Raw genomic sequence first — 22606 nt, 5'->3', positions numbered from 1 at the left:
CCAAAACGGTGAACTGCGATTGCAGCTTAACACCTGGAATGCATCAATGTTTCATACTTTCATATGACATATGACCACATTGCTTTGAAAACAATGAATTTACATTACAAAGCACCAATCTTTCGTTATGACTATGGAGTTCAAAGGTAACCGTAGGCTCGCAATAGTATCTGGAGCCTATAAATAGGTAGTTCAGTCAAGAGTTAGGGCTAAGGTTAGTTTATTCGAGGTGGAATTAAATAAGTTATCAACCAAATCTCAGGGTGCAAGATTTGATTTTCGAAGCAAAAGAACAATTTAAAGTTGTGTGTAGTTGGTCTAGTAAGATAATTTTGAAGGATTTGACACTGAAGCTGTGACTTTTGTTTTACTATAGTTATAGATTGTGGATTTGAGCACTATTTCACAGGACTCGCAATGATTGATACTATCGGCAAGTCGGTTACTTCATCGAACAAAATCGAAAGTTTAATTTCCCAACAAATGATTTTGATTTTCGCATCTCAAAAGATCAACTCGAAGGCAGTGTCACCGCTGATTTTTGCGGTAGTGACGCTAGTGACGATAACAATTTCCACAATCTATTGTCAAACGATAATAAATTCGTAAAACTATCAAGCTAGTAGTCAAAATTCGACTTACAGCGCTACTGAGTTATCCTCACACTTGAACATTGTAATCATGTCGTTGAAACTTAATCTCTGGCATCTAAATCCAATTTACTATGAAATTTCGGTTTTTGTGTATATGCTACTGCTATGGATCGAATAACACTAATCACATTCCATTTCGATTCCATTTATAAATGACAATTAAAATGTTAATTAACGTGCACTGAATTTGAAACACACTTCGAGTACGAACGCGTCTTGCCAGACTGGTCACCAGAGACTATTTTTGGTAAAACATTTTCCCATGTTTTCTTGAATTTTTCCACATTTTCTCCGATTTTACCTTGTCTTCCGCCATTTTCCGAAAAAAATGATTTTGGAAAAATGTAGGAAAATTCGGGCAAGTTTAAGATGGGAAAATGTTTTCCCAACAATAGTCACTGCATCTGACTAACGTTTGTCAAGCAAGTGCGCTCTTTACTTTGATGGTTTCTCAATTATTATTCTATTACACTGAATGACACTTAGATTATTCTCGAATAAATATGACATTATTTACGGGCTTACCTTAACAATATACCTTAGACTAATATCACTTAACATCCATAATTGCATTATGGACTTCGAAGAACGTAACAAAATCTCACAGACTTTGACTAACAAAATTTTATTACAGCGAGAGTCTCTTCGAAAATTAAATTCAATTATTGATTCTCAGCTGTCTGTTAATGCATCGTATTTACTACAGTCACAACTGGGAAAACGTGGATGGTAATTCCAGCTTTCTTACAAATTACTTATCGGTTTCATTAATGGTTTTCGGAGTTAGATGAGGCTCTAAAATGGACAGTATAATATGTGATCTTAAGAGTTTAAACTAATGAAGTACCAGATTTTGTGTAAATCGGATAATAGAACTTAGTTCAAAACAACTAGCTCGATAACTGGTAAAATGTGAAATGCATGTCGTCAGTGAATGGTTAATCAAAACACAGTTCCATCTTAAAAGAAGATGAAATTAATGGTACGCGTTATTTGGTCGCTTATGTTATGTCAGTCCGAAAGACATTGATGAAACATTTAGACTGCCAGTAATTCTTTTAAAGTGGCACGTCACCGATTCAAAGTTTACACCAGAAGCGTTACCCTTGTTCCTTACATATTGGTCAAAATACAAGTCGATGTCCTCCCAATTAAACTTTACGTCTTTTCTTTTGCAATCAATATCTACTGTTCTGCTTGGCAGGTTTCGTGACACACGTGAGCCTTCGTCGAAAAGCCCGTCGGAAGTCTAAATTGAATATCGTATAAATGAAGGGATTGACCATCTGGAATTGGTAAAGTGAAATTTGCTATGTGACCACTTTAACACTCTGACAAAAATGTAACCTTACCGAATTGGAATATCCCAGCCACGTGAGAAAGTCTATTAATTGATCGGATGGACAGCAGGTCGTGCAGAACGGTTGGATAATGTACAGTAGAAAGAATGGCACCCATGATAGTATGAAAACGCCCATAATAATTCCTAACGTTCTAGCAGCTCTACGTTCTTTGGACAACGAAATCTTCTGCTTCTCCTCGATGAACTGATACACACTGTTCGGTTTTTTGTCGGCGTCCGGTTGAATCGAAAGTTTCTTGATATCTCTTAATTCGACAACGGTGTGCGGGTGATCGTGACCGTTCGAACCTTTTCGTTGATCGGGCGAATCGTCCTGAATGTCCGTGATCGAATCTTCGCGCACAATTTGCGGAGATATGAGCTTTTCCGAATTTTTGTCCCCCTTTTTCAATGAATCTTTGGCCTTGTTGCGTTTTTCCTTGCGCCGAAGTTTCTCCAAGTTTTTGCTGTGAGCCTTTGCGTCCGATACGTTCGGGTGTTCGTTGTGATTCGTTTCGCTGCTGATGGATTCCTGGTCCTGTTGTGCAGTTTCTTGTTCCTTGCCGGCTGATTTCAAATTCATTGCATTTATGCGCGATGCTCTAGCTCGTTCGCGTAGACGCCGGCGGGTAGCTATGAATATTTCGATGTATACAATGGTCATCACCACCAATGGAATAAAAAATGATCCTAATGCCGAGTATATTCGATAGCCTGCGTTAGAGAAACGTGAAAATTCAATAAGCATTTCGTATGCACTATTGGTAATATTGGACCATAGCACTGCTCCTAGCATTAACACTCGTACGTGAAACGTCAAAAAGCCTCTAAATTTTGATGCATATATGCATATGCTATGCGTGTCCCATAACATGCTGTGCGTGTTTTAACTCACACGAAGAAAGCCTCTAACTATTTTCAATGCTAGGAGCAGTGCCATGGTTTGGCTCAAGAGTCAGGCGTTCCATGCAATTAATGAAACAAACAATCACCTTGATTCGAGTTTAATGCGCAGGGATGTTTTTCGCTGTCAAATACTTCTGGCCAATCGTTCCAGCCTATAAGGGGCGGCGAGCTGATGACAAACGACAATATCCAAACACCAGCAATGAGTAAAAGCACTCGTTCGACCGTTCGCTTTTGTGCATAGTTGATGGGATCGGTTATTGCCCAATATCTATCTAGAGCTATTTGAATGGTAAGGAATTTGATTTAGGTGAAGACTAAAGGGAAAGTATAGCTAGATTGTTGACCTGTATAGCATGCTACTTAATCTAAATCCACTTACCTATTGCACACAAATTGAGTATGGACGATGTGCAGCACAGTATATCACTCGTTAACCACATTTTACATAAATGTATACCGAATACCCATCGGCCAATGATCATATTAGCTACATTGAATGGTAAGACTAACACTGCTACAGTTAAATCAGCCACTGCCAATGAAACTATGAAAAAATTTTGCACTATACGCAACGGCTTGTAAGTGAACACGCTCAATATCACCAAAATGTTTCCGATTATAGTTAATAGTATGATAACTGTTAGTATTAATGTCACTAGTATCGCTTCCCATTGTGGAACAGCCAGATCGATTCCGATAATGGATGGATAACGGATTTTCAGCGGTTCTTTACAATAAGTAATATTTCCTGCAGTTGAGTTCAACATGACTGACATTGCAGTGGTTTCCAGAGTATCGTGGATTTCTGATTATGATTACGATTTGATTGAAATTCAAATTTATGTGTTGTAACTGGGCATCGTGAAATTCTGGCGTGAATGAAGTTGATGCATTTTCGTATTGTTACTTATTTGTGGCGAACGATCCATAATGATGAACATATTATTCGTACAGTCTGGAAAGGGAGAAAAAGAATGGTTACAAATTTTGTTCGCATCAGAAGTGTGGGCAATAAAAGGTCACGGTTCATTATACAAGAGATCGCTTTTGAGGAAGAAGGACCTAAATTATGTTCGATTGATCAACGAGGCCATTAGAACCTATTATTCGTATAATTTACCGAACTTACTGAAATTTACCGAATTTATGTTTCGATGAATCTAGTAAATATTGGTAAATTTCAGTAAATTCAGCAAATATTTACGAATAAATTGGTCCTGGGCCACGATCACGATCTCGAACCACTGGATATTCTAGGATAATCGCATCGGAGAAAATTAGTTAGATTATCATCAAATCTGCTTTTGAAAATTTCTATTTAGATTTTTCTTTGACAATTACCTTAGAAGCCTTAAAAGCGGCAACTAAATTATCTCAACATACAGCTACGTTCTATAGCATCTTCATACCTAACAACACTTTTCACAACTCAGTGTCGAAAAGTAAAACTTTATTGTGAACGTTCAATGTACGATGCACACACGATGTATATTATCACGTGATTACATCTTTGTTACGTCGTGTAATAATACTTTACTTGCAGCACCCTGCGAAATAGTTATTTATAAAAAAGCATTTACCAGTCGTTGCAAAATAGTTATTTTACATGCTTTTGTTTTCCCAGAGGTCGAAAGTGACTTATTACACACCCAGGGGAAAACAAGTAAATTGCTTTAGGTTTCAAAAGCATGTAATAGTATATTTTACATGAATACGGATAAAAAGATGAAAAGCAGAGTTTTCGTGTGAATTTTGTTTCCGAGGCGAAGCCGAGGTCAATAAACACACGAAAATGAGACTTTTCATTTTTATCCCGAGTTATGTAATGGATTTTGCATGCTGAAAGCGTCGAAACTAGTGCTTTAAACATGAAAAGTACGGTTTTCGACGCATGTAGTATGTAAAATCCATTACATAACTTGAGATAAAAGTCGAAAAGTCTAGTTTTCGTATGTTCATTGACCTCGGCTTCGCCTCGGATTAACCAAAATCACACGAAAACTCTACTTTTCAACTTTTTATCCCTTGTTATGTCAATAACTATTCATAACTCAGTGACGAAAAGTGAAAGTTTTGTTGCCATTGTTGAGGTAGATGGTGTATGTAGCTCGTTTATTATTGTTTTTTTGGCATCACAATGTGTTGACGCACTCGGCCTGCGACAATCTACACATCTAGTGCTTAAAACAGCATTTATCACTTGGTTGCATGAGTAATTGTTATGCAACAAGCTGTGCAATTCTTTTTTTTTTGTCATTAGATGTGACTGCCACATCTTGTGACAAAAAGAAAACAAATTTCACTTTTTCATGCAACAGCATGTTTATGTTGCTTTTTATCACTAAATGATGCAAAGTTAAATGGAAATTCTTTATGTCATTAGTGATTCTCATTCTTCGTATTGTTTCTCTGTGTATTTATTTTGATTCTTGAAAGAATTCTTTTCATGACCTTTTCGTTGTAACTTTCATTTTTGTTTTTTTTTTCCTCGAGTTTTTCATTGAATTTCTAATTTTTGATTGATTTTCCCTTTAACTTTGTTTTTTCTCGTATCTCTATAATATGGATGCGATCAGTTAGCTGTTGATTCAATAAATAAATAAAATAAATAAATAAAAAGGACAACAATATATATATCATTTCGCGAATGAATTGTTAAAAATAAAAACTTTACCTTAGTTCGTAAAGATACTACCAGTTTCAAGAAATAACTAAATCCAGGGTCATTAAATCAATGTTGGCATCACAAAGATAAAGACAATTTCAATTTTAAAATGAAGATTTAAATTGGAGAGAAATCTAATTTAAACGGTCAGCTAGCCCGCATTACTATGGGACTACTATTTACTACTTAATTACTATTAGGCACATTACTAGTCATTTTTCAACTTAAATGTTTAAATACTTTTACCGAAGAATATAAAAATGAAATTATGAAAAAAATAGTGAAGTTTGAACTGGTAAGATCGCCATCTGGAAATTCGCATTTTAACACCCACTTTTATCCGACGAGGAATTAGTTTTTTCGTAACAATGGCTCAGAATAATCTACGTCAAGAATAGAACAAGTTGAAGCAATGGTAAGATCAGCGACTGGAGGACGGAAGGTCACATGTTCAAATATTGTCAGACAAATTTAAAAAAAAAACTTTATTTGTAAACATTTTTTATATCAGATGTTTGACCATATCCGAAAATATTTCACTTCAAATAATCTGATTAAAATGAGATTTTCATTTCAGCCAACGCACTTCAGACATAAATGTATCAATCAAACAAATTTTTGCACTGTAATAAAATTGTTGAACATTTTTCAGACAAAATAGTACTCTATTTGACAGCTGTCATTTGAATCACTTTTGCTTGAAGTGCGTTGTTTCAGCCCATAGCAAATATACAAACGTTAAACATTAGAGCCAAAAACATTAAAATTAATATTTAGCTAATCGCTTGCTAAACTCGCGTTCTCACAATTTAGAGTTAATATTCTCTTGAGCTCATAGAATTGCGCAACAAAACAAGCTCGTTGATTTACCGTTAATAACTGACTTTATTCAGAGTAAATCATCGGCTTTTATACAAAATCTGAACGAAAGATAAATGTACTAATCTAAGTTATTCTAAACAAAGAGCCATAAACATAATTCAATAATCGAACATCCGTTGAGCTTCTCACTGTGCATTAATCCTAAACCGTAATATTCTATTTACAATAATAAACATAATGTGTAATAAAAACAATCATGTCTCCAAGGTTACAATAATAAGATCTAAGAACTGTCTTATTGTACTAATTATATACATCCCACAATACATTAAATATGCTTATTCCGCAGTATTCAATGCACTATATGGATAATCATGCGTTATTAGTATATTCGTTCATGTGTCTATGACATGAGTAATGGATCTTTATGATGGTCATACAGAGGGAACACCAATAAAATTCCTCTAGAGATTACTCATTTGGGGATAAGTTCAAAAGTAATCACTGAGGGAATTAAATTTTAATAAAAAAAAAGATTCGGTCGCGTACTGTTTATCCCAAAAAGATTTAGATCTAGTCCATATTTCTATCTGTGTAGTTATTTATGACATCGAGTGCAAAGTACTTTATTAGGCTCTAGATGTGTCCTGCGGCTTCGTGTCATAATACACATCGAGATTGCACAGAGATTCATACAATGTTTTATGTCATAGAGGCATCTAAAGTTTGCAAATTTTGCATATTATGATGCTGAGTGGCATAAATAGAAATTATGTGAAAGGAGTAAGTCAAGCTTGCAATAAGTGATATGCCACACGTTCGCAAATGTATTCGATTTTTTGTTTTCATTTACATCTAGTGAAAATTCAATTCCGCAACCTGTTGTATAACTATCTGTTGTCACTTAACATTCGCTTAATATTTACCTTTTATCAACAGCGACACTTCTGCCTGTATGATACGTGCATAATGTACCACTAGCTTCACAACATCTGGCAACATGCATGAATGTTACCTTGGTGAAATTTATTACCATCTGCGATGTTATAAGTATCTGTATGCTAGAGCTAAAGTTTAATTGCAACTAATGACAAAGTTTGATTAAACCAGAAGCTATTCCACATGTTATGCTACGAGTTAGCGGGGTTAAAGTTTCAACGCAAACTAATTTTTCGCAAATATTTAAAGTACATAATTAGCATTATTGGGAAGCCATATGAACTTACAAATAGTTTAATTTTATTTATCTTCATAATTTTGATGTGGAAATATTTTACTGCCAGCAAAGTTTGCATGCTTTTGTTAATATTCGAAGCCAGAAACTTCTCAAGTTTCATATAACTAAATTGTTGATTCAACTTTGTCGAATCTGTTGAATATTATCTGTTGTTCCATCCATGCAAGCCTTTTATTTGTAGACACTGAAGCCATACAAGTAAAACCTATAAAACTCACGCCCACAAGAACGACGTGTCTCATAAGCACGACCGGAGTATGGAAATTTGGAAGGGATATTTAATCCGATGTCTATATATGACACATCTCGGCTGGTGTCAAAAGGTATTAATTCCAAATGACGAATGAAATTTTAAAATAAAATTTTTGTTCAATCGTGCCAGACAAGATCAAAATTCGAGTCATCATGGCTCGTCATTTTGTTGTAGATAGACATCAACAAAGCAAATAAAAGTTGACCAACTGTAAATCTATAGCAAAATGAGTGCTAAAACAAACGAAGTACAAGATTCCGAACACGTTGAAGTTAATTGCGGCTTGTCAACTTTCGGCATCCTGGACTTTACTTAAATCGTCGAGGAATGCCTCCAAATAAATTTCTAAAAATCCAAAACGGAATTCTAGATTTTTAGAAATTTATTTGGATAGTTCGCACCTTGGTATTCTGTAAGAACAGGTTATGATACCTATAATGGCGTCAACTAGTTTTAGAAGAGTTTATATTATGACAATTTCAACTTAACAAAAAAGTATTTTGTGTCGTACTCCTTCGTGGGTATCTTAATCTGTTCTTTCAGAAATTTGCTTTGATAACCTTAAGTTAAAGATTTAATGGTTTTAGTTGCCGTTTGTAAAACGTTACCTGCCAACAGTTGTTAAATAAAATGGTTAATCTTTTTGTCACTCGCCTCAGTCAATGACAATAACTCAAAAGAAAGTTGAACTTATCTTCAAACAGAATAAAGGAACAATAAACTCAAATTAACAATGAAGGTTCGAAATAATTGAGGCAACCGTTGCTGCTACCGAAATAGAACAGAAAAGCTCTGATTATTGCATGACTGATTCCTTTGGGCATGAAATGCAGACAAAAAAAATGTTAAATTATTTTAAATCCTACATATAATCAAGCTTGAAAAGAACAGACTCTATTCAGTTCGGCAAAAATACCTCTGTATCGAAATAAAAGATCACTTTAGCGTGTTTGCTAAGCAAAGTACATTCCATTGAAAATAACGTTCGCTTAAATTTTATTAGATTAATTCGCTGAAATTTACTGGCCAAATGTGGCCGTCGTCAATAGCTACACTTTTAACTTTGACCAAACATTATTCAGAGAAATCTTCATTAAAGTGCAACACAAATTTCTCTGTGCGCTGGGTGGATCGTCATGAGTAAATTAAGAATGCAGTTCACTACATTTCGACGAAGAATGGAATTATTTTTGCTATTTGAATTTGAATTTTTATCGTCCATTTTACAGACATATTGAATTCTCGTATACTCCAATTCTGATGAATGCCTTTGTAATTTTTCATTTATTAATAAATAAAAAAATATATTTACTTTCATGTGTAACGAATAGGAGGAGTAAAAGTCAGAGACTATTTTTAAGGTAACAATTAAACAAATTCTTTTCAAAAAGAAAAAAAAAATTGGGAAAATGTGTTAAAAGTTTGAAGAATATGACAGAATCTGGGAAAACGCTCTACCAAAAATGGTCCATTCCAAAAGTGGATGAAAAATAGTAAAGAAGATTCACCCTTTACGATCCTGATGTAATCAAAATCATCAAAATCAATCGACTGAGGTGGCTCAGTCATGTTATTTAAAGAATAAATGAGGAACGTGTGCCCCTGAAAATGTTGGACATAAATCTCAATGGCAGCATGCAGTTGAGTCGGACCTGAAAGCACTAAGAGTGAACGATTGGAGATCGATGGCGTGGAATAGGTACGATTGGAGAAAAATTCTGAAGGAGGCGAATAAAAAGTGTTGTTTGTCCTGCATTCTTATAGACATAAAAACATACGTTTTATAACGCTTTTAGTAGACCAGTTCAATAATCTACGATTACGTCTTGGGGCAATGTAAATGCCGGTTCGCTCATATGAAATATGCATTGTCATTGCCTAATCCCGTAATGCATAGTACGTACGTGATTCTAAATTTTTATTTTGTCGAGAAAGAACACCGCTCTCTGCTTCGGGTCGGGCAATAACGTTCACACCCGGCAAAATAAAAATTTCTAACCACGGACGTAATGTTCTGAGTAAGTGAGTAAGCAATGAATAAGAGAATCACGTACCGAGCCAACGTTATTGAAAGCTAACGCGAGAAATGTGAATGATGGATGCACAACCGGAATTTTTTTGTTATGCATAAAAGCATGCACTTGATGCCAGCGTGCAAAGAAAACAAATAAATTGAGACCAAATCATATTATGTTGTCAGTTCACAGATCGACACTAATCATAGCATCAACAATCAAACACAGTCCATTTCTATTAATTAGAGTCCACCCACTTCAGCTACTTTATTTTCTGTTTAAGTGCACAGATAACAGATTAGCTAGTTGAATACCTACATCAACTCATTTATTTACATTGTCAAGTCAATTTATTTGAATCGTTAAAATGTAATGTTTTTAAAAGGAATATTTATACATTGTACACACCATCCGTAGCTGCTCGATTTCTACGAAGAAAAATGATAAGACAAGTCAAATCATGCAATAACATCAACAAACATTTGCATCAATCGATGTTCTTGTGTATATCGCCTCCGTGGCGCAATTGGTTAGCGCGTTCGGCTGTTAACCGAAAGGTTGGTGGTTCGAGTCCACCCGGGGGCGTTTAAATTTTTTTATTTTTTTATTTTAATGATCACATTTGCTAAAATGTAATTGAAAATCAATCAGTTTTTATTGCTATAACGTAGTTGTTTCTGATAACATTAAGTGTCTTGTTCACATTTTGTCAAACACTGCGAGTTCTGTGCGAACTTTTCATTTTTGGAATGATTACTACATAGTTGAATCATTACCAGATTTTTTTTTATCGATGCGGCAATAGCACGAGAAAAATAAATATGACCGACCTGATCACCTCTAGAATAGTTTCAATAAATTAAATGTTGTTTAAAAGTCTACATAATAGAACTAAACGTAACGAACATGAACACAATACGTACGTAACATATGCATGAAATGCTAACTTACAGCACGTAACAATTTATTGTAGAATTGTGTGTGTACTGTTTTGTATACAAATTCATTGGTTTTGATGATTCTTCCATTTATCATTGTTTATGAAGTCGCTTGAACAAAATCTGTGTTATATAAATAAATATTCGATCTTTTGTCTCTTTTCTTTGTTGTTGAATGGTAGATAAATCACACAGTTAAGAGGAATCACCCCTTTTGCATGCATGGCACAAAACCGAAAAAAGGGTCTGAATGTTGCAGCGATATCTCTTAGGGTACAGCACAAGGAGGCTTATGAGTTATTTACACACTTAATTTATACTTTTTTGGATGCAATAATGGGTCCCGATTTTTTGGAAAAGCAGTTTGATTTATTGTTTTTTCATCTTTTAAAATACCTGTTTTCAACCGAATTTTTCCATAAATTGTTCTCGTCACACATCAACTTTTATTAGTTATTTATCTACCAAGGTAGGTATGAAGGTATTTTTTCGCACTAGATGTCGATTGTCGACCCGAGGCGAAGCCGAGGTCGACAAGACGTCGTGTGCGAAAAAATACCGGCATACCTACCGTGGTAGATACAACGTTTTTCGCAATTTCGGGCCATAATCACCTTTCCAATGCAAAACATGTCCTACATTTTGTTCCAAAATTCTTGTGTGTACAGAAATTCATTTGAACGATCAAGAAGGCTGTATTATAATACACATTGCAATGTGATGTAAAGAGACGCATTGAATGAAATCGAGTAGTCAATGCTTAGTATATACGCTTCAACAATACGTTCGGTATAATTGTGTGACTCTATAGCCGAATGGCTATAGTCGCTGCTTTGTGCTCAAAAGCCTTTTGGTGTCGGGGGTTCGATTTCTGGTCAGTGCAAGATTTTTATTTATAAAAATTTAGCCTTCGTTGAAGGTAATAGGTTCTTTAGCGTGCGAAAAAAAAGTTGATATCGCACTGCGTGCGAAAAAAAAAGTTGATAACGCACTGTGTGCGAAAAAAAAGTTCATATTGCGCTGTGTCCGGGAATACAGTGAAATAAATACCTTCGAAACGACATTAAATGGATGCATGGAAAGGTGATGATTATGGACCGGAATTGCGAAAAATACAAATGCTCACTTCACAGATTCCTGCCATTGATTCTGATGCTTTAATGGTTCCGCTTTAGCTAATTTCGCTTAATAGTTCACACAAAATAAATAAAATAATTGAAACTGAAGCGAACAGAAAAAATTGCGGCAGCCATTTTTATCAGCTGATCCGAAATTTATATGGAAATGTTTATGATTTCACCTATTCAACGATAGATGGCATCATGAAGTGGTGGTTTAAAAAACTAAATGGATGTAAACTCTACCGGACCGAGCTGCTTTCACACAGCTCAACAGTACATAGTAGGGGTAAACCATTATGGTTCGAATAGTTCGTAAGTATGACATTTCTTCACGATATTTTACATCAAAAGTCTACGAAATCGCCATACTCACGAACTCTACGAATGGTTTATCCCCAGTGTTACACAGTGTTACACAATTTGACCGTAATCCATCTGGTTATTTGCTCATATTTGCCTGAGAGGCGAATCACCCGAGTGGTTTACCTCTAGTGGTTTTCAGTATATTGTTTGCGGTCTAAAAATGAAAACTACAGAAGAAGGCTATTTGTCGTGCAATTTTAGTTTTATTGATTAACCTTTTATAGACGGCGACGGTGTTGACATAGTTATTCAAGTCGGTTGTATAAATAGACGTCAAATTCTTTTCAAGCAAACCGCAAACGTCTGTTGAAGACTTACACTATGAAAAAAAAAATTGTCGCATGCGGCCAGAAAATGCGTCATTACTGTGTAAACGAAAACCAGTTTTTCTCATTTTCTGGTCGCTAGACAACAAAGCACCGTAAGCAAGCCAGAAAATGTGTTTCACGCTAGCAATCCCAAAATCCTTATTTTGTCCACTATGAAGCGGTGTGAAAATGGCTTTTTGTTATCACCTAAAATGCTGAATACCGAAACAAGCTAATTTATTTTATTTTCTTCAAGGTGGACAAAAATGCGGATTTTCGCAAAATGAACGCATCAAAAACGTTGTGTTCACCTCGGGGAGAAATAACAAATTCAATTTTGAGTGAAACTTCGCTCTTGGTGGAATTTCCTATTTTCTTCACTTGGTTAACTAATACACATTGTTTCATAATGTTAGCCTTCCACAGACGTCAAAAACAAGTCAGTCGTTTCGTTTGCAGTTACTGTCATTAGCTTCTTTGAGTAAAACATTGTATGTAGGTGATAAAATGTTGTTTTAAGCATAAGATATGTATTGGCCTACGACCAAGTTAGACATAATTCATAAAGTTTCTCCTAATCAAAATGATATCTTCTGTTAGTTAACGGTATAATCAGCTCTATCGACCGTAATAGGCTTATAAGTAAAACCACGATTCTTATCACAGTTCTCATACGTCATCTATATAAGTCACAATCGTGATTCTAACATATCAGCTACTAGCGACACCTATGTTCTAATAGGTCAATCATATGAGTTACAATTCACAATTCACAGAGGGCCCATTCCATTTGCGGCCTTGTTGCTTAAGAAGAATCAACTTTACTGTCCAGCTTATCCTAACCTATCCTATCAATCAAACGACGCGAGTTTGATAAACAGATGCAATTTCATTGGTATGTTGATGCACTTTATGTCACTAGAGACAGAAATGACTTAAGTCATATGGAAATCCTTTTTGTCACTTGTGATAAAAAGTACTTTAATATATCTTTGAGTACTGCACATTTTGCGACTGAATTGCATAACAGCTATTTATGCCACCGAGTTGCATGCAACGTTTTTCTCAAAAAAGGCAATAGAAGTTCCACTTTTCGTCACTTAAATGAGAATAGTTATTTTCCTCACGCATGCTAAAATTCAGTTTTAGCTAATGAGTGGTTTCGAAACGAATTCGATAAAAGAGCACTTTGGGCTAAAGGTTTTAGAAGTTAGGAACGACGTTTTTCCTAAACGATGTGGGAAATAAACGACGAAGTTGCGATATTACAACACTAGTTAGGAAAATTAACTATTTCACTACTTTAATTAGTTGAATTAAAAGATGATTCAAACAAGCGGTGACCTGGTTAAATCATCCCTTCAGCCCTTACATTATTTTGAATTTCACCCAAACTGAAATCAATTTAAGGATATCTAATCGTACAAAAAAATATCTATTTCCACTGTATAGTATAGTGGGCAGAACGATATGGTTACACCACAATTTAATATATTTTTCCCCTTTAACAATATTTTCATGGAATGGCCCATTCAAATGACAAATTAATGACAGATGATACTGTAATAAAAAAGAAATCAAATAAATGTGATGTCCAGAAGAAAGGCAAATAAAAACTTTTTTTGTTCATCTTTCGGTCCTCCTACGACATCTTCCTGTTTCATCTTCCTTAGTTAAAGGTTGTATATATTTGACAAGGGGATCGTTCAGCAATGATGTACATGAATTTTTCCAGATTCTCTTTCATCAACACATATCCTGTCTGCTACATTATTTGGTAAATTACTCTCACCTGAAATGTTGTTGACATTGTTGAACGGCCCCATGAAGGACAAGACAATCAATAATGTTTCATCACTATGTCTAAGCCTGGGACAACGTTTGTTTTTTATTTACTTAACGATCGTGTATAACGTTTTTGTATATATACAAAACATACAAAAGCTCAGATTCAACCAAAGTTTTTGTACTTTGGATAAAGTTTATAATCCATCATGTTACCAATGTGTATATAAAAGAGAATTGAAGAATTTTTATCGTAGGTGCTATTTGCAGGCGCCTACAAATAGTCTCTTTATAATATTCGAAGTGACTATTTGCAAATAGCCAAAATATTATAAAGTGATTATTTGCAGGCGCCTGCGAATAGCCAAAATATTATAATGGGAGTATTTGCAGGCGCCTGCGAATAGCCGAAATATTGTAGCTACGCTATTTGCAGGCAGAAATGTATGATATGTCGAAAATACGATATTTTTGGCGCCGCGCCAAACAAATATCATATTTTCGACATATCACACATTTCTGCCTGCAAATAGCATAGCTATAATATTCTCTTACTGTCCAAAAATGACGTAATTATATGTTACAGAAATGATACTTCAAAATATTCCTTCAAATTTACCACAGTTGTCGATCTACTACTCTGTTTTCCTTTTTGCACATGTTCATTGGCTCAATACGCTATTACGCGCCAGCAAAAACTTTATTTCGTTATCACTGCGACGTTGGTTAACTGCCTCTCACGTAACAGTTTGTAAATGGAATAAACTGTGTTTCCGTAACAGTTTTTAAGCCGAAGGCGCGGATCATAACCGAAGGTTGCTAGGAATCTCGCGCCGCGTCATTCACAATAATTCACATTTTGACACATTTTGTATAAGGAAGATGTCACTTTGTAAGTTATTGTGAAAGACGCGGCGCGAGATTCCCTAACACCTAACCCAATTCGTCAAAATAAACATTTGGACATAGGTGCATATCATTTTTTATGTGTCGATGCAAAGATAAACCCAAACTCCCTCTCCGCCAATATATTTACCTTGGTGAAACCTAAGTAAAGTGGCTTTGATCCCAAGTCATTTTGTGTGTACATTTTCACAAAACTTTATCTTTGTTGAGGACAGCCGTGATTATTTTGACATAAAGTGAGTGCGTTCGGGATAAATAAGCCGATCAGCCATACCTTATCTATACCGTCATTGTAAATTGTTTCTCACGTGACATTTTGTAAAAGGAATAAATTCCATCTGTAAAGATTTATTTTTTCGAACTTCGGTATTTATACATGCGTTTAGAAGTTTGAATTTTAGTTGATTTGGTTTTTAATTTAAGGTATGTGCTATTCGCGTGTGTTTGTGTGTTTGTTTTCCATTTATTTATAAAAAGCCGCATCGAACAAATAAAAAATGCTAGAATCGCTGTACAGTTTACCGTTCCTACTCTTAGAAGTGCCCAATCTAAAGATAAAACAACCTTCATGGCTGAAGCAACCGTCGCCGATGGCTGTTTTCACATTAGTTTTGTTTTCATATTTTTTGGTGATTCTTCATTCGACCGTTCGAGTGAACAGACGTATTTTTATTTTACTCTTAATAAAAATATAAACAGTTCAAACAGAAATTAAAAAAAAATTAAATTCAGTAATGATTTCTTACTAATGAATGACTAATCAAGTCATCAACACTTCATTAATTACATATATTTCATTGTGATTCACGTGTAATATGAGTAAGAGTGACAACCTATTTAATTATGACTAACCAAGTCATTGACATTTCCTTGTACTACGTTGCATACTTGTGATTCAATTGTAATACGAGTAAAAGTGACAATTTAGTGAAAAAAGAAACATTTAAAATAAAAACAATCAATTATCTGTATAGAATAAAGAAATGATTCATATTAACTGCGCAATAAATAGTGTTCATATGCAACATAGTTTAGTGTCAATAACATTGTGAATCATAAATAATTAAATTAAAATGTTTGGCTCATCGCCAAAAAATGAACCCAGTGTTAAAATTAAGCAATCAGAATATGATCTGCTAATACAAAACAATAATTTAGCTCAAAAACTTTGTGCTGAAAATGACGAGCTAAAGAAAAAGATAGCTGAGCTAGAAAATTCACTACAAAAAGCTATAACGGATCATTTAAAATCTGGAGATGACGGAAAACAAATCGTCTATACCACAGATGAAAGTGATTTGGAAAAAGAAATTGATCCATTTAAAACTCAATCAGTTAAAAGAAGACGCAAAAACAACAACCAAAAAAATTCATCCACCAAAGAAAAATCACCGAAATTAACGGAATCAAACCAGAAAAATCCGCCATTGCCGCCACCTTTTAATGTAAGCAATGTAACCGATTTTAACAAATTCAGCAAAAAAATTTTGGAAATGGCTACAACAGCACAGTTCAAATCAGTCGCCAGCAATGACGTAAAAGTCACTCTGCAAAACGAAGAAGACTACAGGAAAGTCAAAAAATTCATTGAGAATCAAAGTTCCGAAGAAAGTGAATTCAAAGGTATTGAATATTATACATACCAGTTAAAAAGTGAAAAAAGCTTTCGTGCAGTCATTAGAGGATTACATCCATCGTGTGATGTAAAAGAAATAACAGATGATTTAATTGAGTTAGGCCACGAGCCTACTAAAATCACAAACATAGTTAAAAAAACCAAAGACAAAGACGGAACTACAGAGGAAAAAAAATTTCCTCTATTCCTAATTGAATTGAAACAAAAAGAAAACAATAAAGAGATTTTTGCTGTTAAAAACATTCTACACTGTAAGATAACAGTAGAACCTCCCAAACAAATAAAATCCATCCCTCAGTGCATAAACTGCCAGCAACTAGGACATACAAAAAATTTTTGTACGAGAAATCCAGTTTGCGTCAAATGTGCCGGAAAACATGCTACAAGCGCCTGTACGAAGAGACCAAACGTAACTCCGAAATGTGCCCTTTGCCAAAATGAAGGACACACAGCAAATTATAAAGGTTGCCCAACATATCAGAAAAAAATCAAAAATCAAAACCAAACCAAGTCGGTAGTAAACCGGCTCAGTGAAAAAAACTTAGAAGTTACAACAAAATACAAGGAAGTCAAAAAAGGACTAACTTTCGCGCAAGTCACAAAAAATTTGGAAAATAAAGAAAATAAAATATCAAACAAAATTGAAAACTCTGAAACGAACGAGCCGTCAAACGCAGATATACTGTCATTGCTCACACAACTAAAAACCAATATTGACCTAAGTATTGGACTTTTGTCAAACCGATTGGCAAAGTTGGAAAACAAACCGACTGCCCAAAAAACTAAAGTCAACAAAAACAAAAAATGATAAGCAAGTTCCTGCGCATCATGAACTGGAACGCAAATGGGCTCAACGCTAGGGCTCAAGAGTTGGAAATTTTCCTACGAATAAACAACATAGATATTGCTTTTATATCTGAAACACATTTCACCGAAAAAAGTCACATAACAATTAAAGGTTTTGAAGTCCACTGGACAAATCATCCGAACGAAAGAGCCAGGGGAGGCTCAGCGATAATCATTAAAAAAAATATAAAATATCATACACAAAACAGCATACAGAAAGAGTTTATACAAGCGACTGTAATTACAATTCAGTTCAACAATCAAGATGTAAATATAGCTGCCGCATATTGCCCACCAAAATCTACTCCAATATATTCAGAATGGATGGAAATCTTCGGAATATTGGGCCAAAGGTTCATCATTGGAGGTGACTTCAACACGAAACACACAGCATGGGGAGCGAGGCTGATAACTCCGGTTAAAGGCAACGGTCTTCTAAACGCAATCAAAAAAGAAAACTGTAGTTACCACTCCGGCCGTAAGCCAACGTACTGGCCTACAGACCAGAAAAAGGTACCAGATCTATTGGATTTCTTCATTTCAAGAGGAATATCACACAACAACATGGAAGTAGTAAACATGGTGGACCTGACATCAGATCATACACCAGTGATTCTTAATCTCAATGCTACAGTCATACTAAAAAAGAAAAAAGAAAATCTAACTAACAAATGCACCGACTGGGAACTCTTCAGAAATTTAGTTGAAGAGTCAATCAACCTCAACGCTAGCCTGAAATCAAAACAGGAGCTTGATCTACAAACGGAAAATTTTATCAATCTTCTGCAAATTGCGGCAAGAACAGCAACTCCGGAACCAAAAGAAAAACTTATTCACGAAATCAATTATCCAGCCGAAATAAGAGAGCTTATCAAGGAAAGGAGAAAAGCGAGAAGACTTTGGCATAGGAGCAGAAACCAAAGTGACAAAAGAATCTTCAACAATATTAGTAACAGAGTTAATAAAGTTACAAAGCAGTATAGACAAGAAAGTTTTGAAAACTACCTAAGCAATTTAAGTTCGAGTAAAGATAGAGACTACTCTCTATGGAAAGCGACGAGACGATTCAAACGCCCATGCGTCCAAATCCCTCCCATAAAAGACTCCAGAGGTATTTGGTTACGAAAGGATACTGAAAAAACGGAATTCTTTGCAAAACATCTTGCAGAAGTCTTTCAACCTCACAATGACATACAATCAAATGTAGACACAACACCAACCTACCGACCTGACAAAAAGTTCAAAAAATTCACTCCATATGAAATTGCAACAGAAATAGATAAACTAAACAAGAAAAAGGCTCCAGGTATAGATGAATTAGCACCAGGAGTATTGAAAGAACTGCCAGCACATGCGGTGTACATGATTACATATCTGTTCAATGCATGCCTTAAATTCAAATATGTACCAAAAAGCTTCAAAATTGCGCAAGTAATTATGCTAAGAAAACCAGATAAACCGCCAGAAAAAGTAACCTCGTACAGGCCGATCTCACTGCTACCCACAATCTCAAAAATATTCGAGAAGTTGCTGATAAAACGACTAAAACCTTTGGTGAAAATCCCCGATTTTCAATTCGGTTTTAGAAACAACCATTCAACAATTGAACAAATTCATAGACTCACTACTAAAATTGAGAGTGCATTCGAAAAAAAGGAGTACTGCCCGGCAGCATTCCTGGATGTATCACAGGCATTTGATAAAGTGTGGCACGAAGGACTCACATATAAAATGAGTACACTCTTTCCAGGCAACTACTGTCAACTGCTTGAATCATACCTATCGGAGAGAACGTTCAGAGTAAAGGACGAAGAAACCTATTCAAACTTCTATCCAATACTAGCAGGAGTACCACAAGGAAGTGTATTGGCACCTTTCTTATACACTATATATACTGCTGACATACCTGTAACCACAAACTCTTTCATTGGAACCTTCGCAGACGACACAGCGATCATGGCAACAGATACATCGCAGTCGGAGGCAGTTAAACATTTACAAAATGCTTTGGATAAAATAAATCAGTGGACCATCGATTGGAAAATAAAACTCAATGAGTCAAAATCTAATCACGTCACTTTCGCATTGCGTCACATAAACAGCAATCTCCGCATTTACCTCAATGGGATTCCCATTCCGCAGGCAGAGTCAGCTAAATATCTAGGATTAAACCTGGACAACAAACTAAACTGGAAACATCATGTGAAGCAAAAAGCTGAGCAAATCAAACACAAAACGAGACAAATGTACTGGTTAGTCGGATACAACTCTAAACTTAACCTGTATTGTAAAAGATTGATTTACAAATCAATTTTCGCACCTATCTGGATGTACGGCTCTACTCTTTGGGGCTGTGCTAAAAAATCAAACACAGATATCATCCAAACAAGTCAAAACAACTTTCTTCGCATGATCACCAACGCATATCGTTACGTGACAAACAAAGAAATTCACAAAGATTTAAAAATACAATGGGTTGCCGATGTAATTCGGGAAAACGCCATCAAACACGAAAAAAGACTGCTTCACCACACCAACGTAGAAGCCATCTTATTACTAGATATAACAAATGAAATAAGGAGGCTGAAACGTGTTAAACCCCACGAACTGACATGAAGGATGAAAACAGCACACCGCATAGGGACTCGACCATTGGGTCGTAAAACCCACACAAGTCTTACTTTCTTCTAATTACGCAAGTAAAAGGAAGATAGTACAACTCAACCCTAGTAATAAATTAACAAATAGTTAAGATTGTACTATTCATACCAATAAAGGTGTTTTTGAAAAAAAAAAAAATATTTTTTGGTTACCGGAGGTTTGTATTTTTGTGTTGTCATTTTTTCTGCTTCAGTGAAGAAACGTCCTCAAGAGCATAATGGTAATACTAATTAAATCGACAGGTCTAATTTATGACGTCATCGTTGAACCACCGAGCGTAGGATCCACTACAGACGAAAATGGTCAGACACGGCCGGTATGTTAAGTTAGATATTATTTTGGGTTGGGTGGGTTGGGTAGATAAAATCCACCAGGGAATGTTGATTTGTGTTGGATCGTTTTAGACGATCTAATTCGACACCACTGTTGTATATCTACACACAGCACAGTGTTCAATAGCATGGGACTATATTTTACTATATTTCTTCTCTTCACAATCCAGGTTGCCTTCATGCCATATCGAGTAAACGGACAGTATATCATGGAAGGTTTGGCTAATGCATTTCTGTTTACAGTCGGCAAGACAGTCGGTGGCTTAGGGTTCATCATCATGGATCAGACGCACGCGCCCGGAAAAGCTAAACTGAATCGCATTTTACTGACGTCCATGGGTTTCCTTTTTATTTTGGTCTCGTTTTTCACGACGTGGATCTTTATGCGAATGAAATTGCCGGGATATTTGCAGCCGTAAGAACAAAATTGGACGATGTTAGCGAGTCCGATATCGTTTTGAAGCTGTGTTGGTAGAACCAGTGGTTAATGAACAAATTGTTTTTTCTATTTTCAATTTTTGTATAAATTAAAATAATTTTTGATGATTTCTACTGTCGCATTAAATTTAAATAATGAAACTCGTCCGCAGTTGTTTGTTTTTGTGAAATGTTACATTCTCGAAGTCAATCGTAGAAACATGCCTACAAAAGAGAGGATGGCTGCACAGTATGTGATATGAGTAGAACTTACGTTTGCCGAGAATACCAGCAATAAATGGGTGATTGCAAGACAAAGCTTTTTGAATAGCAGTAAACGATATACGGCGACAGAAGTATCGAGTACACGGTGGCACGGTGGAAATTGCAAGAGGCTTTGAACGTTAGAGATTTTCTTTGTAAGGAATTTCGTGTTTCGAATATCCAATAAATGTGGTCGATGAACCGGAGCGAAAAGTGTATTTCAAATCGACACCGCCTTGCGCCTTCTAATGAGTACACGATCTGAGGCCTTAATTCAGGTACGGTCTATGCACAGCTGAGGATAAACACTCGAAGCGATGAAAGATTGATCAACATGGGAACATAGAAGAATGAGAAGGAGAAAGGACAAAAGCAACAGCAAGATCACACACAATTTTAAAAAAATTCCAAGCAAAGTATCGAGCATATTTCATTTATTTTGCTGAAAAATTTACATGTGGGAAAAACAACATCGAAAATTTAATGGGATCACTATTGAATCACAAATTTGTTCTCTATTACAATCTCATTTTTTCAAACAAATCATCTAATGAATCGTTCGGATTGTCCACCTTCAACTTAGCTGGCTTGACTATCTTCTTTGACCCGACCCATTGGTCAAAATTTTCACACAAAGTGTGGCATGTGTGGTTTCTTCCATCCTTGAAACTGAATAAATTCCAATTGTCTCCCGCAACGATGGCATGGCAGGAGCATGCAGTATTGCCTTGCAATTTAGTTTTTCCCTAGCTGCACATCTTATGGCTTTTTGTGTGTATTTGTGATGCGACTGCATTCCATCCGTCGTCAAGACGTAGAATTTTGAATGTTCCATATCGAAATAAACGTAAACATAATTCGGTGGTGCTGGGTCTGACGGAAACGGTGAGGTAGATGGCATTTTAATGTTCGGCTCAACGTCCAACAGAGTTGACGTTGCTTGATGTTGCGGAGTTGATTGCTTGCTTTTTGGTTTCAGATTTAATTTCTTGCTGTTCGCTTCGGTATCAATTGAATCACGGCTGGCCTGTCGGATCGTGAATTGTGCCCCACGGCGATCGGACATTTTTTTATTGGTTATTCGGAGTTAACAATCAAGATTTTCGGCGGGAATGTTCATTAAACAGGAATTG

General features: G+C 35.6%; 2 protein-coding genes and 1 non-coding gene across 4 annotated transcripts in view; 2 read left to right on the top strand and 1 right to left on the bottom strand.

Moving 5' to 3' along the window:
• Window positions 1–14: 14 nt before the first annotated feature.
• LOC119071122 (probable G-protein coupled receptor No18) overlaps window positions 15–22606 on the bottom strand; it is a 42829-nt gene continuing 20237 nt past the window's right edge. The window contains exons 1-6 of one of the 2 annotated variants that reach the window (XM_037175784.1): window positions 4246–4471; window positions 3284–3859; window positions 2988–3182; window positions 2006–2709; window positions 579–1939; window positions 15–370 (exon numbers count right to left, since the gene is read on the bottom strand). In XM_037175784.1, coding sequence (XP_037031679.1) covers window positions 1832–1939; window positions 2006–2709; window positions 2988–3182; window positions 3284–3680 — 1404 coding nt within the window. In that variant the 5' untranslated portion in view covers window positions 3681–3859; window positions 4246–4471 and the 3' untranslated portion in view covers window positions 15–370; window positions 579–1831. Of the gene's footprint in view, window positions 371–578; window positions 1940–2005; window positions 2710–2987; window positions 3183–3283; window positions 3860–4245; window positions 4472–22606 lie in introns of those variants that run through there. The other variant, XM_037175774.1, reaches the window with a different exon arrangement.
• Trnan-guu lies at window positions 10408–10481 on the top strand. The gene has a single exon. It is a non-coding gene; the product is annotated as a tRNA-Asn (tRNA).
• On the top strand, window positions 15767–21292 carry LOC119071283 (putative oligosaccharyltransferase complex subunit CG9662). Its single transcript, XM_037176154.1, has 4 exons — window positions 15767–15936; window positions 20598–20617; window positions 20703–20776; window positions 20963–21292. Exons 1-4 carry the CDS (start codon window positions 15815–15817, stop codon window positions 21209–21211), a joined length of 465 nt encoding a protein of 154 aa, XP_037032049.1. The 5' UTR covers window positions 15767–15814; the 3' UTR covers window positions 21212–21292.

This window comes from Bradysia coprophila, chromosome II, assembly GCF_014529535.1.
Source record: "Bradysia coprophila strain Holo2 chromosome II, BU_Bcop_v1, whole genome shotgun sequence".
In the NCBI taxonomy this organism is placed as follows: Eukaryota; Metazoa; Arthropoda; class Insecta; order Diptera; family Sciaridae; genus Bradysia; species Bradysia coprophila.
The sequence above is the reverse complement of the archived record's forward strand: the minus strand, read 5'-3'. Positions and strand labels throughout refer to the sequence as shown.

What these genes read in the sequence shown, in the direction of transcription:
- LOC119071283 (XM_037176154.1), top strand. Translation starts at nt 15,815, where the DNA reads ATGCTAGAATCGCTGTACAGTTTACCGTTCCTACTCTTAGAAGTGCCC. An exon ending in TTCACATTAGTTTTGTTTTC is followed by an intron (nt 15,937 to 20,597) that starts ATATTTTTTGGT and finishes AAAAAAAAAAAA; the next exon opens with ATATTTTTTGGTTACCGGAG. An exon ending in ATATTTTTTGGTTACCGGAG is followed by an intron (nt 20,618 to 20,702) that starts GTTTGTATTTTT and finishes TTAAATCGACAG; the next exon opens with GTCTAATTTATGACGTCATC.